Source organism: Bos indicus x Bos taurus, chromosome 25 (assembly GCF_003369695.1).
Source record: "Bos indicus x Bos taurus breed Angus x Brahman F1 hybrid chromosome 25, Bos_hybrid_MaternalHap_v2.0, whole genome shotgun sequence".
NCBI lineage: Eukaryota > Metazoa > Chordata > Mammalia > Artiodactyla > Bovidae > Bos > Bos indicus x Bos taurus.
In genome coordinates, this window is record NC_040100.1 from 6,968,619 (window position 1) to 6,981,392 (window position 12,774).

General features: G+C 58.3%; 2 protein-coding genes across 4 annotated transcripts; one reads left to right on the top strand and one right to left on the bottom strand.

Moving 5' to 3' along the window:
• Nucleotides 1-7,053, top strand: AP1S1 (adaptor related protein complex 1 subunit sigma 1). Of its 3 annotated transcripts, none has more exons than XM_027527395.1 (5): nucleotides 1-108; nucleotides 2,461-2,639; nucleotides 3,465-3,573; nucleotides 4,835-4,972; nucleotides 6,269-7,053. In XM_027527395.1, the coding sequence occupies exons 1-5, from the start codon at nucleotides 106-108 to the stop codon at nucleotides 6,314-6,316; spliced, it is 477 nt and encodes a 158-aa protein (XP_027383196.1). In that variant the 5' UTR covers nucleotides 1-105; the 3' UTR covers nucleotides 6,317-7,053. The 3 variants fall into 3 exon arrangements, with proteins under 3 accessions (XP_027383196.1, XP_027383199.1, XP_027383197.1); XM_027527398.1 differs by having other exon boundaries at nucleotides 16-37; XM_027527396.1 differs by lacking the exon at nucleotides 1-108 and adding an exon at nucleotides 1,427-2,124.
• Nucleotides 7,054-7,940: 887 nt separating this feature from the next.
• VGF (VGF nerve growth factor inducible) lies at nucleotides 7,941-11,072 on the bottom strand. The gene is made up of 2 exons (XM_027527492.1): nucleotides 10,858-11,072; nucleotides 7,941-10,335 (listed from the first exon to the last, which is right to left on the bottom strand). The coding sequence occupies exon 2, from the start codon at nucleotides 10,313-10,315 to the stop codon at nucleotides 8,456-8,458; it is 1,860 nt and encodes a 619-aa protein (XP_027383293.1). The 5' UTR covers nucleotides 10,316-10,335; nucleotides 10,858-11,072; the 3' UTR covers nucleotides 7,941-8,455.
• Between the last annotated feature and the right edge of the window lie 1,702 nt (nucleotides 11,073-12,774).

Below are 12,774 nucleotides of genomic sequence, written 5' to 3' on the forward strand. Positions count from 1 at the left end.
GGGGCTTCAAGCGAGAGGGAGGGAAGGAGGCGAAAGGGTAAGAAAGGGAGTGGAGTTGGCGCCTACGGTGGCCGAAGAGGGACGCGCAGGGCCGGAGGCTGCAGGATGGTAGGCTGTGTGAAGAGGGAGGGGAGGGGGGACCGAGGGGCGTGGGCTGCACCTGCAGGGGTCCTTGGGGGCTGCCCTCTGTGAGAGCCGCTCTATTCCTTCCTCCAGTTCTCAGAGGCCCTCACTTACTGGGCGTGTGGGCGAGCCGGCCTCGGAAGGAAGAGCAGCTGGAAATGGCTTTCGGGAGAAGCGGCGGGGAGTGGGCGCATTTGTAGGGCCAGAGGGAGGTGACTAGGGGGCGGCGGGACCGTCCGGAGCCAGGGGGAGCGCGCGGGTCGCGATCTCAGGGGTCCGAATCACTGCCGCAGGGAACTCGCGCGAGGAACGGGGGCTCTGGGGCCTGCTGGAGGACGGAGGCGGCGGGGGTCTCCGAGACCAGTCTCCGAGACCCTCCGTCCACGTGCAGCCCAGAGTGGAGCGGCGGCCGGCGGGGAGGGCGGTGTGTGGGAGGGGATCGTTCAGGGTGCGAGGAGTGGACGTCCTGCCTCGGTTTGTCGTCCTGCCCACCTGGAGGCGGGGATGAGGTGGGGGAAGCCAGGTGGGCTCGAGTTTTGCTCTCTGGGACCCAGGCTTTGGCTTCCCGGCTCAGGTGCTCTTGGCTCTCCGCCCCCCTGCCCCATCCTCTTTCCGGAACGCAGGCCTTCCTTCTTCCTGCTCCCTGGCCCACCCTCCCATCCTAGCCTCCCTTGCACCACTCTTTTGCCCTCCGGCCACGCTAGCAGCGCTTCCCCTTCCCCGATAGCAAAAAATACAGTTCTTTTGAATTCTGATCTGTAGCCGTCTAGACTAGTAGTGTTCCTCACACCCAGGACTCCAGCCCCGGTGGCATACACGGAGAGAAGAGCTACAGGGGAAGGGAGATCACTCCAGGATGTGGCCTGAAGCCCCCGCCCCCTGGAAATGGGAAACTGGGCGTGCACGGGGTAGTGAGAGCTCTGCACTTCTCCCCGCTCCAGCTCCTTGTGCTTGTTCCAGGAACATTCCCTAGGCGAGCCACCCACAATGGCTGTGTCCAAACTGAAGAACTGAAACGGAAATTGATCACCTGATATCTGGGGAGGTGTGGGCATGTTAGGGAGGCACCCTAAAAGGAAGAAAAAAAGGAATACCTCTGGCTGTATGCCTGGATGGCTGAGTAGAGTGGAGGGTGGTGGAATCTAGGGGGTCCTGGTATCATGTTATGGACTTCCCTGGTAGCTCAGACGGCAAAGCATCTGTCTACAATGCGGGAAACTTGGGTTCGATCCCTGGGTCGGGAAGATTCCCTGGAGAAGGAAATGGCAACCCACTCCAGTACTCTTGCCTAGAAAATCCCATGGACTGAGGAGCCTGGTGTCCATGGGGTCGCAAAGAATCGGACACGACTGAACGACTTCACTTGGTATCATGTGCTAACATAAAGGATACCCCTGGGCATAGGAATGGAGGGCAGTGTGTTGGGGACATTGGCTAGGGTGTATGGCTAGGATGGGGCAGAGGGCTGAAGTAGCTTCTTGGAAAGAAAATACCTGATTTTAGGATGGTGGTGGGTAGAAAGAGCAGGAAAGAAAGCAAACATCTCTTTGCCATCAACTAAGGGGCTGCTCATCACTGTGCTAGCATTTTACCCACCTTTGGAAACCAGGTTTAGGAAACAGTAAGTCAGGGAATAATAATAATGTGTTCCAAGGTGTTATAGCACTTACTTCATGCCAGGCGCTATTTCCTATGTCAGTTCCACCTAACAGCTCTGTAAGGTAGGTACTTTTATTATTTCCATCTAACACACGGGGGAACTGAAGCCCAGAGAAATGAAGTAATGCCCAGGGCAAATTTCTCAACTAGTAGAGCCAGGATTCGAATCCACACGACAGACTCAGAAGCGCTGATGCTCCCTCCAAGGAAGGCACTTGCTGATGGAAATACCCAGTTGACCAGAAGGGCTGATGTTTTGAAGAAAGTAGGATCTGTGAGGGAGAAGGCAATGCATCCCACTCCAGTACTCTTGCCTGGAAAATCCCATGGACGGAGAACCTGGTAGGCTGCAGTCCATGGGGTTGCTAAGAGCCGACACGACTGAGTGACTTCACTTTCACTTTTCACTTTCATGCATTGGAGAAGGAACCGACTCCAGTGTTCTTGCCTGGAGAATCCCAGGGACGGGGGAGCCTGGTGGGCTGCTGTCTATGGGGTCACACAGAGTCGGACACGACTGAAGTGACTTAGCAGTAGCAGCAGCAGGGTCTGTGAGGAGAAAAGAGTTGAATGGGAGGAGTTTGGGACTGTGTGGTTTTGGAGGAAACAAGCTCAGAGAATCAAAGCTCTAAACCTTGGCTCTGACTCCTCCTTCCTCTCCCTATCCCCCACCCCCAGATGCGATTCATGCTGCTGTTCAGCCGGCAGGGGAAGCTGCGGCTGCAAAAATGGTACCTGGCCACCTCAGACAAGGAGCGGAAGAAGATGGTTCGGGAGCTTATGCAGGTGGTTCTGGCTCGCAAGCCCAAGATGTGCAGCTTCCTGGAGTGGAGGGACCTCAAAGTTGTCTATAAGAGGTGACTCCTCACCTACTTTCAGACCTGCCTGGATCCTGCCTGATTGGGGTCTGGGATGGGTTCACCTGGCTGGGAAATAGGCAGTCCCTTAGTCTGGCAGAGGTTCCCTGGTGGCTCAGACAGTAAAGAATCTGCCTGCAGTGCAGGAGACCTGGGTTCTATCCCTAGGTTGGGAAGATCCCTGGGAGAAGGGAATACTTATCCGCTCCAGTATTCTTGCCTGGAGAATCCCATGGAAAGAGGAGCCTGGCAGGCTACAGTCCAGAGAGTCGCTAACACTAACTAACTAGGTCTGGGAGAGCCGAGAGCTAAGGACTTCTGGAAGGCAGTGATGAACTCCAGCCAGCCTTTACTTTCCAAATTCACCTTGAAGAGAGTCTTGTTCCCTCTTGGTTTTGCTCAAGCCTGGTGCCTACTTCACGCACCTACCTCTGTCCCAAAGGCCCGATCTTACCGATTGCACACATCTCTTGCAGCCTCACTGAACAGTCGTAGACCCTGGGCCACTTTCCCAATACACACACCCACAGACACACAAACCCTTTGTGGTTCCTTCTCTGAGCAGGTGAATTTGTTGGCTCAGGTTTTGCTGAGTCAAACTGAATGGGTCAGAGGGAAAGAGCTTGTGTCTTTGCCTGTGTTTATGAGAGGCACTAAGAGACAGTGAGTTACTATTTGCTTACCCGGGAGCCACCCCACCTGTGTCCAGTAAGGACACAGATCAGGAATGGGGGAAATGGGAGGTTCGGGCACAGAATGCCTGGGTCCCAAAGCAGCCCCAGCAGCACTCCCAGCCATCCATCTCTCTTGTGTTCCCGTCCTCAGATACGCCAGCCTCTACTTCTGCTGTGCCATCGAGGGCCAAGACAATGAGCTCATCACGCTGGAGCTGATCCACCGATACGTGGAGCTCCTGGACAAATACTTTGGCAGCGTAAGTCTCTCCACCCACCCCAGTTTCCGCGCCCGGCAATCCCCTTTTTCTTCCAGACTCTGGGACCCTTCCAGTCTCTGTCCTGATTCAGGAAAGGGGAAGTTGGAACAGTGAGAACAGTAATTAATCTCCCTCTTTAAGCCTTAAGCCTATTAGCCATGCGTCTTAATCAGCCCTCCGAGGGAGAAGGGTAGGAACCAGAATCTGCCGCTTAATCATTCCATCTAGAGCTCAGCTCAAACTTCCCACACAAGGACAGAGGCCATGTTCAGATAGTATCAGTGGTTCCTGACCTTGACTTTGCTTTGGAGACTTCTGGAGAGTTTTTTTTTTAAACAATAGCGATGCCTGGGAATCACCCCCAGAGATTCTGAATGAACTGATCTGGGCTACAGCCTGGGCACCGGCAGTGAGCTCATATCTTAGATGGGGAATAGTAATAACTCCGTAATTTGTGTTTCACTTAACAGTTTACAAAGAGCTTTCAGGTTCTCCTGTTTGTTCCTCATTCCATGAGTAGGTGTTGGTGTCTCCATTTTTGGAAGAGAAAATGGACTCAAGAGAAGTTAAATGGCATGTACAGTTAGCTGGTTTCCTTCTAGGCTTTCCTGGCTCGGTGATAAAGAATCCACCTGCCAATGCAAGAGGCGTGGGTTCAATCCCTGGGTTGGAAAGATCCCCCGGAGAAGGAAATGGCAACCCACTCCAGTATTCTTGCTCGGGAAATCACATGGACAGAAGAGCCTGGTGGGCTACAGGATATGGGGTCACAAAAGAGTCATACACGAGTTAGCGACTAAAACAAGAGTTAGCTGGTTAGTGTCAGAGTGTGGCCTAGAATTGAAGTCATTTACTCTGTGATCCAGAGTCTCCTTCCCTGCCCTGTCACAGCGCCTGGGGGTGCGGGGAGTGGGGTGGGGATGGGCAGAGAAGCTGACCCAGCCTCTGGTAGGATTTGTGTCATAGATTTAGGGGAGAAGGCAACAGGAGTCAGGGTCAAGGGCAACTAATATCTCATGATCAACTTGAGCAACTAATATCTCATGATCAGAGGAAGAGGCAAGAGAAGGAGAAGGAAAAGCCGAACCCAGGACGAAAGCCTAGGGGTCGGGAGGACATAGAGCTGGGGCAAGAACCCAAGGTGGAGAGTGGTCATGAAGGCCACGGAGCCAAGGTGGGGAAAGAGCTGGGGAGGCTGGGGCGCAGGTGAAGGGGAGAATGCACCTTGACCCTCACGTCTGCCTCCTCTCCCACCCCCCAGGTTTGTGAGCTGGACATCATCTTCAATTTTGAGAAGGCCTACTTCATCTTGGATGAGTTTCTGATGGGGGGAGATGTCCAGGACACCTCCAAGAAGAGTGTGCTGAAGGCCATCGAGCAGGCGGACCTACTGCAGGAGGTACGGGTCCGGGACAGTGAGGAGGAGGAAGAGGACCGTGGCCGAGGGCACCCTCCCTACCCTGGAGCCCTCACCTGTGGACCCCAGCTGCCCTCTTCCCGCCGATACCGAAACGGCCCCCCTCCCTGTGGCGTCTGGCCCCCACGCTGCCAGGTTGGCCAGCTGGCCCTCAAGCCCTGACTGCTCAGGGTAGGAGGCAGTGGGGATGGCAGACAGCCCGCCTGGACCAAGTCTTCCCCCTCCTTCTCCTGAGACCCAGAGTGTCTCATCCCCGCCAGATTGCCTTTGTCCCACGCTTCTCTTGGCGTTTAGTGTTGCCCGGAGAATTGGAGAAGGGGCACTCAATAGGTCATTCTTTTTCTTCCCTGGTGTCTTCCCTTTTTTTAAAACACACACACATACTCAAAGCCTCTGCTGCTGAGAAGCAGAATTTTGCCCTGGGGATTTGGGGGTTGGGGTCGAGGGCACCTGGTTGTTGATTCTCTCTTCTGTCCAACACCCCCGCCCTCACCCTGTTACTGCCTGCCCCCTCTCTGCTGTGCCACTGCTGAGCCTTGGTGCAAGGAGATGAGTCACCGGAACCTGCAGTGATGAGCAAGCGGCCTGAGCTGGCTCTGAGGAGGGGGAGAGGGGAGGGGGGCTCATCCGTGCAGCAGGAGCAAGGGTAAAATCCAACTTGCTACCTCACTGGTCTAGCTCCCCCATCTCACACACACACACACACACACACACACACACACACACACACACACACGTGCCCTGGCACTCGCACACCCACCCTGTTACTAGTGCTCTGCTCAGACCCTTATGACTCATCTCTCTGCAGTCTGGTCCACTTTCCTCAGGGACCCTTTGCCAACTTCTTAATGCCTCCCCCGACTCTGGAGAAAAAAAAAAAGGTCCCACCCAACCATCTGCCACCTCCAGCCCTGGGAAAGCAGGTTTCACAGCTCCCAAGCCCCCATTTTACACCCTTCCCTTCAGCTAGTAAGGTCGAGCCCCCTGCTCACCAAGCTCCTGGCTTTGGGTTCTCTGGGTGGTGGTGGACTCGATCTGGTTGCCTCAGTTGGCTCTACAGGGTGGTCTCAGGAGGCTGGGGAGCTCCCCTAAAGGGTCCCCAGCCATTCCAGCCTTGGGCTTACTTGGGCTTCTCTCTCCCCTCTCCCCCGTGTCTCTGTGTCCGCCCCCCCCCCCAACCCTGGTCTGCCCCTGTGATTGCTGCCCTCCCCGCCCCCCTTACCCTTACCCCGTCTCTCCTGGTGTCTCCCCATCACCCTCTGTCTGTCTCTGCCTTAGGAGGATGAGTCGCCACGCAGTGTGCTGGAGGAGATGGGTCTGGCATAGCCCTCGCCCTGGGGCCGAGTGGAGATGTGGGGATCTGGTGGAGAGGTGGGGCATCGGTGGCCCTTTTCCTCTTGGTGGGACCCAGCTGCGCCTGCTCTGCTGCCTCACCTTTTTCTGCAGTGAGCTGTGGGCTCAGGACCCTCAAGCATTCCCTCCTTCCACCCCCTACCTCCTGTTTCCCCTTTCTCACTGAAGGTTTTAAGGAGCTAGGAGGCAGGAAAATGTGACCAAGTCGGGGGTGCTATTTGGCTTTCATTCCCTGCCTTTGAAGAACCAGTGTCACCCCAAACTTCCCCCACCCACCCTTATAACTGTAAATATATAAATATGTCAGGTTAAAGGGAAAAGGTTTTCAGGGCTCTTCTCTTCTCCCTGCCCCATAACCTACCTCCAGCCCTCCCCGCAGCCAGCTGGGGGCGGCCTCTCTGCCTGGGAGGGGGACTTCTGTGTCTCCAGAGGGAAGTCCTTTTCCCTCATCTGCCCCTCCCCTTCCTTCTTGGCTGCAGTGGGGCCTCTGTCCAGTGCCAGGGGAGGAACAGCATAGTTAATTTTTTTCTAACCTTGCTACTTTGAGGGAAGGGAGGGCTGGGGGGAGGGCAGGCTTTACAGAAGACTGGGCCCTGTCCCTCCTTCACTCTTCTTAAATTCTGGGTGAGGCAGGAGCTAAGGGGGTGGGGTGGGGGAAGTGTCTGATTCTTTTTCCTTCTCTCTGAAATAAAAGGAAAAGCATTTCTGGACTTTGGCTTGCTTAGGCTCTGTGAAGGAAGGCAGGGCTGCTGGAATCAGTGAGGACAGAAACAGAACCCTGCCCATTCCATTCCACTCTTCCCTGGAACTAGGATTGCCAGATTTAGGGCAAAAAAAAAAAAAAAAAAGAGACACCCAGTTCAATTTCTTATAATAATGAATAATGATTTTTTAGGATAAGTATGTCCTATGCAGGGCTTCCCTGTTGGCTCAGTGGTGAAGAACCCGCCTGCCAGTGCAGGCGACTCAGGTTCAATCCCTGAGTCACGAAGATCCCCTGGAGAAGGGAATGGCTACCCACTCCAGTATTCTTGCCTGGGAAATCCCATGGACAGAGGATCCTGGCAGGCTACAGTCCACAGGTTTGCAAAAGAATTGGACACGACTGAGCATGCATGTATATGCTTAGAAAAGGTTTGACAAGCAGCTAAAACCAGGATGTTTCTTTAGCTGCCAACACCTCCCCATAGGAGGTGTTGATCATATGAAGAAGGTAGGACCAGGGAATTTAGGGAGCAGTTAAGGAAGGTAGGTGGGTAAGGTGGAGCAGGGGTGGTGGGGAGCCACCCATACTGCCTAAGTGGCCCTGAGATGGTTCAAAGAGCTTAACTAAGTGGCTCAGAGCTGCAGTTCCTTATTCACTCTGCATCTCTCTGCCCAGGGCCTGGGGTCTTCTGACTAACGGTCAAGCTGGTAGTGGAACTTAGCGCTTTCTAAAGGATGTGAACCCATTCTACCGCCGCCCCTCAAGTATGGTTGAAAGAGGTTCTATCACTCAACCCTCGCTTTTGAGCAGGAGGTGGCTGGCGCTTCCCTCACCGCCCCTTGGGAAGGACCACACAGGCCCAAGGGGACGGGTGAATAACCGAGAACAAAGTCCTAATAAAATAGTCACTTTTATTTCTTAGCAAAACTATTTCCTCCGTGAGGGGTATTTACAACAGAGTAGGGAAAGAAAGGGTAAATTCACAGCGATCCAGAGAGGGCAGAGTGGCTCTTGGGAGGCCCAAAGGGCGGGAGACAAGACATTTCACATAGTTAACTGGAAATGCTTTTTCCGGTTTCAGATCGGGACATCCCGAGAGAGGGACTAGGTGGGGACTGGGTCCCGCATGGGGAGTCGGGGGGGTGGGGGGCAGGGACTCGCACAAACTACCCGTCCGCCCATGCTGGCCCCGAGATCCCCGCGAGTGAGTTTGAGGATCTCGGGCTTCCCACCAGCGAAGAAGTCTTGACGGGTCTGTGCGCAGCGCGGGGGCGGGGCGGCCCGCGGGCAGAGGGGGGGGCGGGGGCGGGGCTGAGTGGCGGCCGAGGGCGGGGCCGGGCGCATGCAAACACCAAGGGGTAAAGGAACGACACGGAGGGGGGCGCGGGGGGCGGGGCCGGGGCGTGTCACGGGCGCCGGAGCAGCACGTGCTCGATGTAATTCTCCAGCTCCTCCTGCTCCTGCAGCCGGCGCTCCTCGGCCTCCGCCTCCTCCTGCGCACGCCGCGCCTGGGCCTCCCGGTCGGGATAGTGGCGCGAAGGCGGCAGGGCGTGGTGGTAGTGGCGGCGGCGCGAGGCGGCTGGCGGCTGCAGCGTCCGCGGCCGGATGTAGTTGGGGAAAGGGTGGTAGGGCCCCGGGGAAAACACCTCGTCCTCCTCCCGATCCCACGGCGGAAGCACCTCGTTCCAGTCGGGCAGCTCTTCCCGGGCGGGGGCGGGGGCGGGGGGCGGGGGCTGCGGGGAGCGGGCGTGAGTGGGGGCCGGTGCGGCTCGGGGGGGCGGCACAGGCTCGGGAGGGGCGTTCTTCTTCCGCTTCCGCTTCTCTTCCACCTCCTCGATGATGCTGACCACGTCGTCCGCGGGCAGGTGGAGTTTGGTGGACAGCTCAATGAGGCTATCGATCGTCTGCGGGTCCATCTCTTCGTCGTCGTCCTCGTCCTCCGCCCCGCCCTCCTCTGCCCCCTCGGCCTCTTTGCGTCGGTGGCCGGGCGTCTCCTCCTGGGAGCGCTTGTCTTCGGCTCCGGCTTCGCCTTCCTCCTCCTCGGCGAACAGGAGCGCGTTCTGTCGCGCCCTCTCCGCCTCCTCCGCCTCCGCCTCCGCCTCCGCCGCCTCCTCATCTTCCTCCCCCACCCTCTCCTCCCCGCCGCGTCTCTCTTGCTCCGCCTCCTCCTGCTGCCTCGCGGTCTCTCGCCCGCCCCCCTCCTCCTCTTGCAGCCCCCGACCCCCCAGGCCGCGCTGCCGAGCCCCGCCCTGCAGCAAATACTGGAGCAGCAGGTCAGAGGCGAGGTCGGCCAGCCGCTCTTCCTGCGCCGCCGCCTGCCGGGTGGCCTCCGCCTGCCGCCGCCCGGCTTCTACCTGCGCCAGCCCTTGCTGTAGAAGGCGCTCCCCCGCCTCAGTGCCGCCCAGGAGGGAGGTCTCCGGCCGGCGCGCCTTGGGAAAGGGAGCAGCCAGGCCTTGGTACGCCTTGGACAAGGGTGCCAATGCCTCACCTAGGTGTGTTTTGGGGGAGGACCCTCCTTCTCCGAACTGGTGGGCTTCGGGAAGGGGTCCGCTCTCTGGCACACGCGCCTGGAATTGCGGGGGAGCAGGGGGCGGCAGGGGCGCGCGCTCCGGGACGCGCGCCTGGAACTCTCCCCAGGAAGCGCGCCACACACGCTCCGGCCCGGGGCTCTCCAGGTTGACTCGGGTCAGCGTGTGCGTGCGGGTTTCCGTCTCTGCTGCTGCCGTCTCTTGCTGGCGTTTGGCGCTACTCGGACTGAAATCTCTCAGTTCCTGAAGCAGGGAAGCTAGCGCCTCGAGCTCCTCCGAGGGATCGGGCGCCTCGGCACCATTCTCCTGAGTCTGAGGACGAGGAGGGGCCGCGGGCGCCTGGGTCTCTGGCACTGGGAGACTGTGGGTCTGGCTGCGCACGGTCTCGGTCAGCAGAGATTCTGCTGTTTCTTCCTCTGGCCGCTGCTGGGAGCCGCCGGGCGCCGGGGGCGAGGCCGGGCGGTCGAGTGCCTGCAGCAGCACCGCGGCCAGCGCCCGGGGATCCACGCCCTGGAAAAGCTCTCCCTCGTCCTGCGGCTCTGAATTTCGAGCGGCTCGGACCTCTAGGGCGCTAACATCCTTCGACCCGAGCACTGCGTCCCCAGCTACCGGCTCTTTATGCTCAGAGCTGGGAGGAGGTGGCTGAGCCTCAGGGTGCCCGGGGGGCGCTGCTCCCAACCCCTTGATCAGTAGAAGCAGGCAGAAGAGGACAGTAGCCGGCAACCTGAGCGATTTCATGACCGAAGGACTGCCGGAGACTGTGGGGGGAAAAAAAAAAAAATAGAAGGGACCAAAGAAAGAGAGGGTTTCTGTAAGAATTTTTCCGCTCTCTGATTTTATATCCCCTTCCCCCATATTTAATCAGGAAATCCGGGGCTTCCCTTGTCTCCCTGACCTTACCCAGAAAAGGGACGTTTAGGAGCAAAGGAGGACGATGTTGTGCCGATCTCTGGAATCGTGTAAATGGGGAAACGCCTGCAACCCTTGCTCCCCCAGTGCCTCCTCGCCCCCTTCCCTGAGCCATCTCACTGCCAGCGCCCACATACTAAGCAGCAAGGATGCAGGGGAAAAAAAAAAATCTGCTCCCTCCCCGCAGGACTCCCCGGATGGTGCGTGGGCGACTTGAGCAGCAAGAGAAAAGCGGCGACTCCCCCATTTACAGGGACCCTTCCCGGGGGCTCCCCGCTGTGTTTTCAACACTCCCATCTGTGGGGAGAGAGAACCCTCCCTTCACGCCCACGACTGCCGAGGGTTTGAGGGACGGACAGCAGAGTATTTACCAGCTGGTGCCACGACGCGGGAGGTGGAGAAGAGGGTCGGGGCGGGGTGGGGACAGGGGAAGATCGGGATGCGTCCGCCGCGGCTCCGAGCGGTGGCTAGGATACGAGCGATGGTCGAGGTCTGGCGTCCAGTGCGCTGGGCTCAGCTGGGTCCGCGCGGCTCCGGGAGACTCGCTCGCTCAAGCTTCAGCACGCTGGACAGCGCCCGCGCCGCCACCGCCTTATAAAGAGGAGCGCGCGGGGTCACGTGGGAATCGCCCCGCCCCATTGACGTCAATGTTCATTCATGGGGAAGCGGGCGGGCGCCTAGAGGCGGGAGGACGCCCAACGATTGGAGGATGCGTGCCTCTCCCGGCCCGCGCCTGCGCGCTGCAGGCCTCGATTGGAGGGGCGTGCGCTAGCCTAGCACCGGGGAAATGAATGAATGAAGGAATGAATGAATGAAATGCTGAGGCGGGCGGGGCAGGGGGCTATGAATGAATGAAGGAGGGACAAGGAGAAAAGGATGAATGAATGAATGGAAGAATGAATGGAAGGGTGAATGCAGAGCCGCTGCAAGGCAGGAGGGTGGGTTACAGAGCAACCTGCAGCGGCGGGAACCCGGCGAGTGGAATAGGGTGGGGGCACTCTCAGCGTCTGACTGGGCCCCAGTAGGAGATCCATACTGGGAAGGGGGAAGATAAGACTCCAGAACTGAGGAGGGAGCCAGACTCCCCGTCTCCTGACTGCAGGGTCCATGGGAAACACGCCCAAGGACGGCGTGAACCTGAAGAGGAGGGATGGTTCTGCGCGCCTGCGGGCGCTGTCCGCGGACCTGCGGTGCGGGGTGCGTGCCCTGGGCTGGGGCACATGGGTGAATCTTGCGGTTTGAATGATCTGGACGCAAAGGATCCGAGTTGGAACAGACAGGGGAAAGACTGAGGATATGTGTGCCTCTGTGTCGTGTCTGTCCGTGGTCGGTGCGTGTCTGGAGAAAAAGGTGTGTCTGCCCTTCTGTCCAGTTGACTCTGTAGCGTGTGTTGGCGCCCCCGCTGTGCCCTTTTTCAGACCACCTCTCCTCACCACCTTCTTGCTTCTTCCCCTCCCGCTGCTACCCCCCAAAGGACGTTTGGAGGACGAGAGCAGACCTGGTGGGGAGGGGGTTGTGCAGGTGGGGGGGTGGTGACTCAGTTCAATCTCTCTTCGTTGCTTAAAGGGAAGATTTGAACGCGATGCGGGTGGGGGGTGGAGGGTGGGAGTGCAACGTCAGAGATCACCTCTCTCTGCCACCAGACCCCTTGTCCGAATCTCCTGTCAGAGGGGTTGGGGTTGGGGGCTTGGATAGTTAGAGGTTGCGGCGGGCGGGGGACGGTGGGGGGCGATGACGCACAGATTGCGCAAAGAGAATCCATCAGCGAGCCGGGTCCAGTGAAGGGAGACCAGCCGTAGGCGGGGGTGCGGAGGGGGGACGGAAATGAGGAGGGGGCAGGGAAAGGGGAGGAGGCGAGGGGAGCAGCCACTGCAGGAATGAAGGGGAGGGAGGGGAGCTGGAGGGGGCTGCGGTGCAGGCAGAGAGCTGTGCGGGGGTGTGGGCAGGGAGAGCGGGGAGTGGAATGACACATGCCAGACACACAAGAACTGCGGACACAGGGCTGCCCATGGGCACATACAGGGCACCCTCGCCCTAAGACTCTGGAAACCAGGATTGGGGCTGCCTGCCAGGAGCTCAGAGACTCTTTCAGAGCCAGTCCTCACCCCCTTCCTCATCTTCCTAGTATTGACCCTCATCCTCTCCTCTCTCTCTCTCTCTCACACACACGCACACTCACGTGCTTTCCCTCTATAGCCAGCAGTGGCTTCTCGGGTCCATCACTGGCTCCACTTTCCCAGAAGAAAGCCCATCAGCTCTGCGGGGAAAAAGGTGGGGAGGAGTAGAGA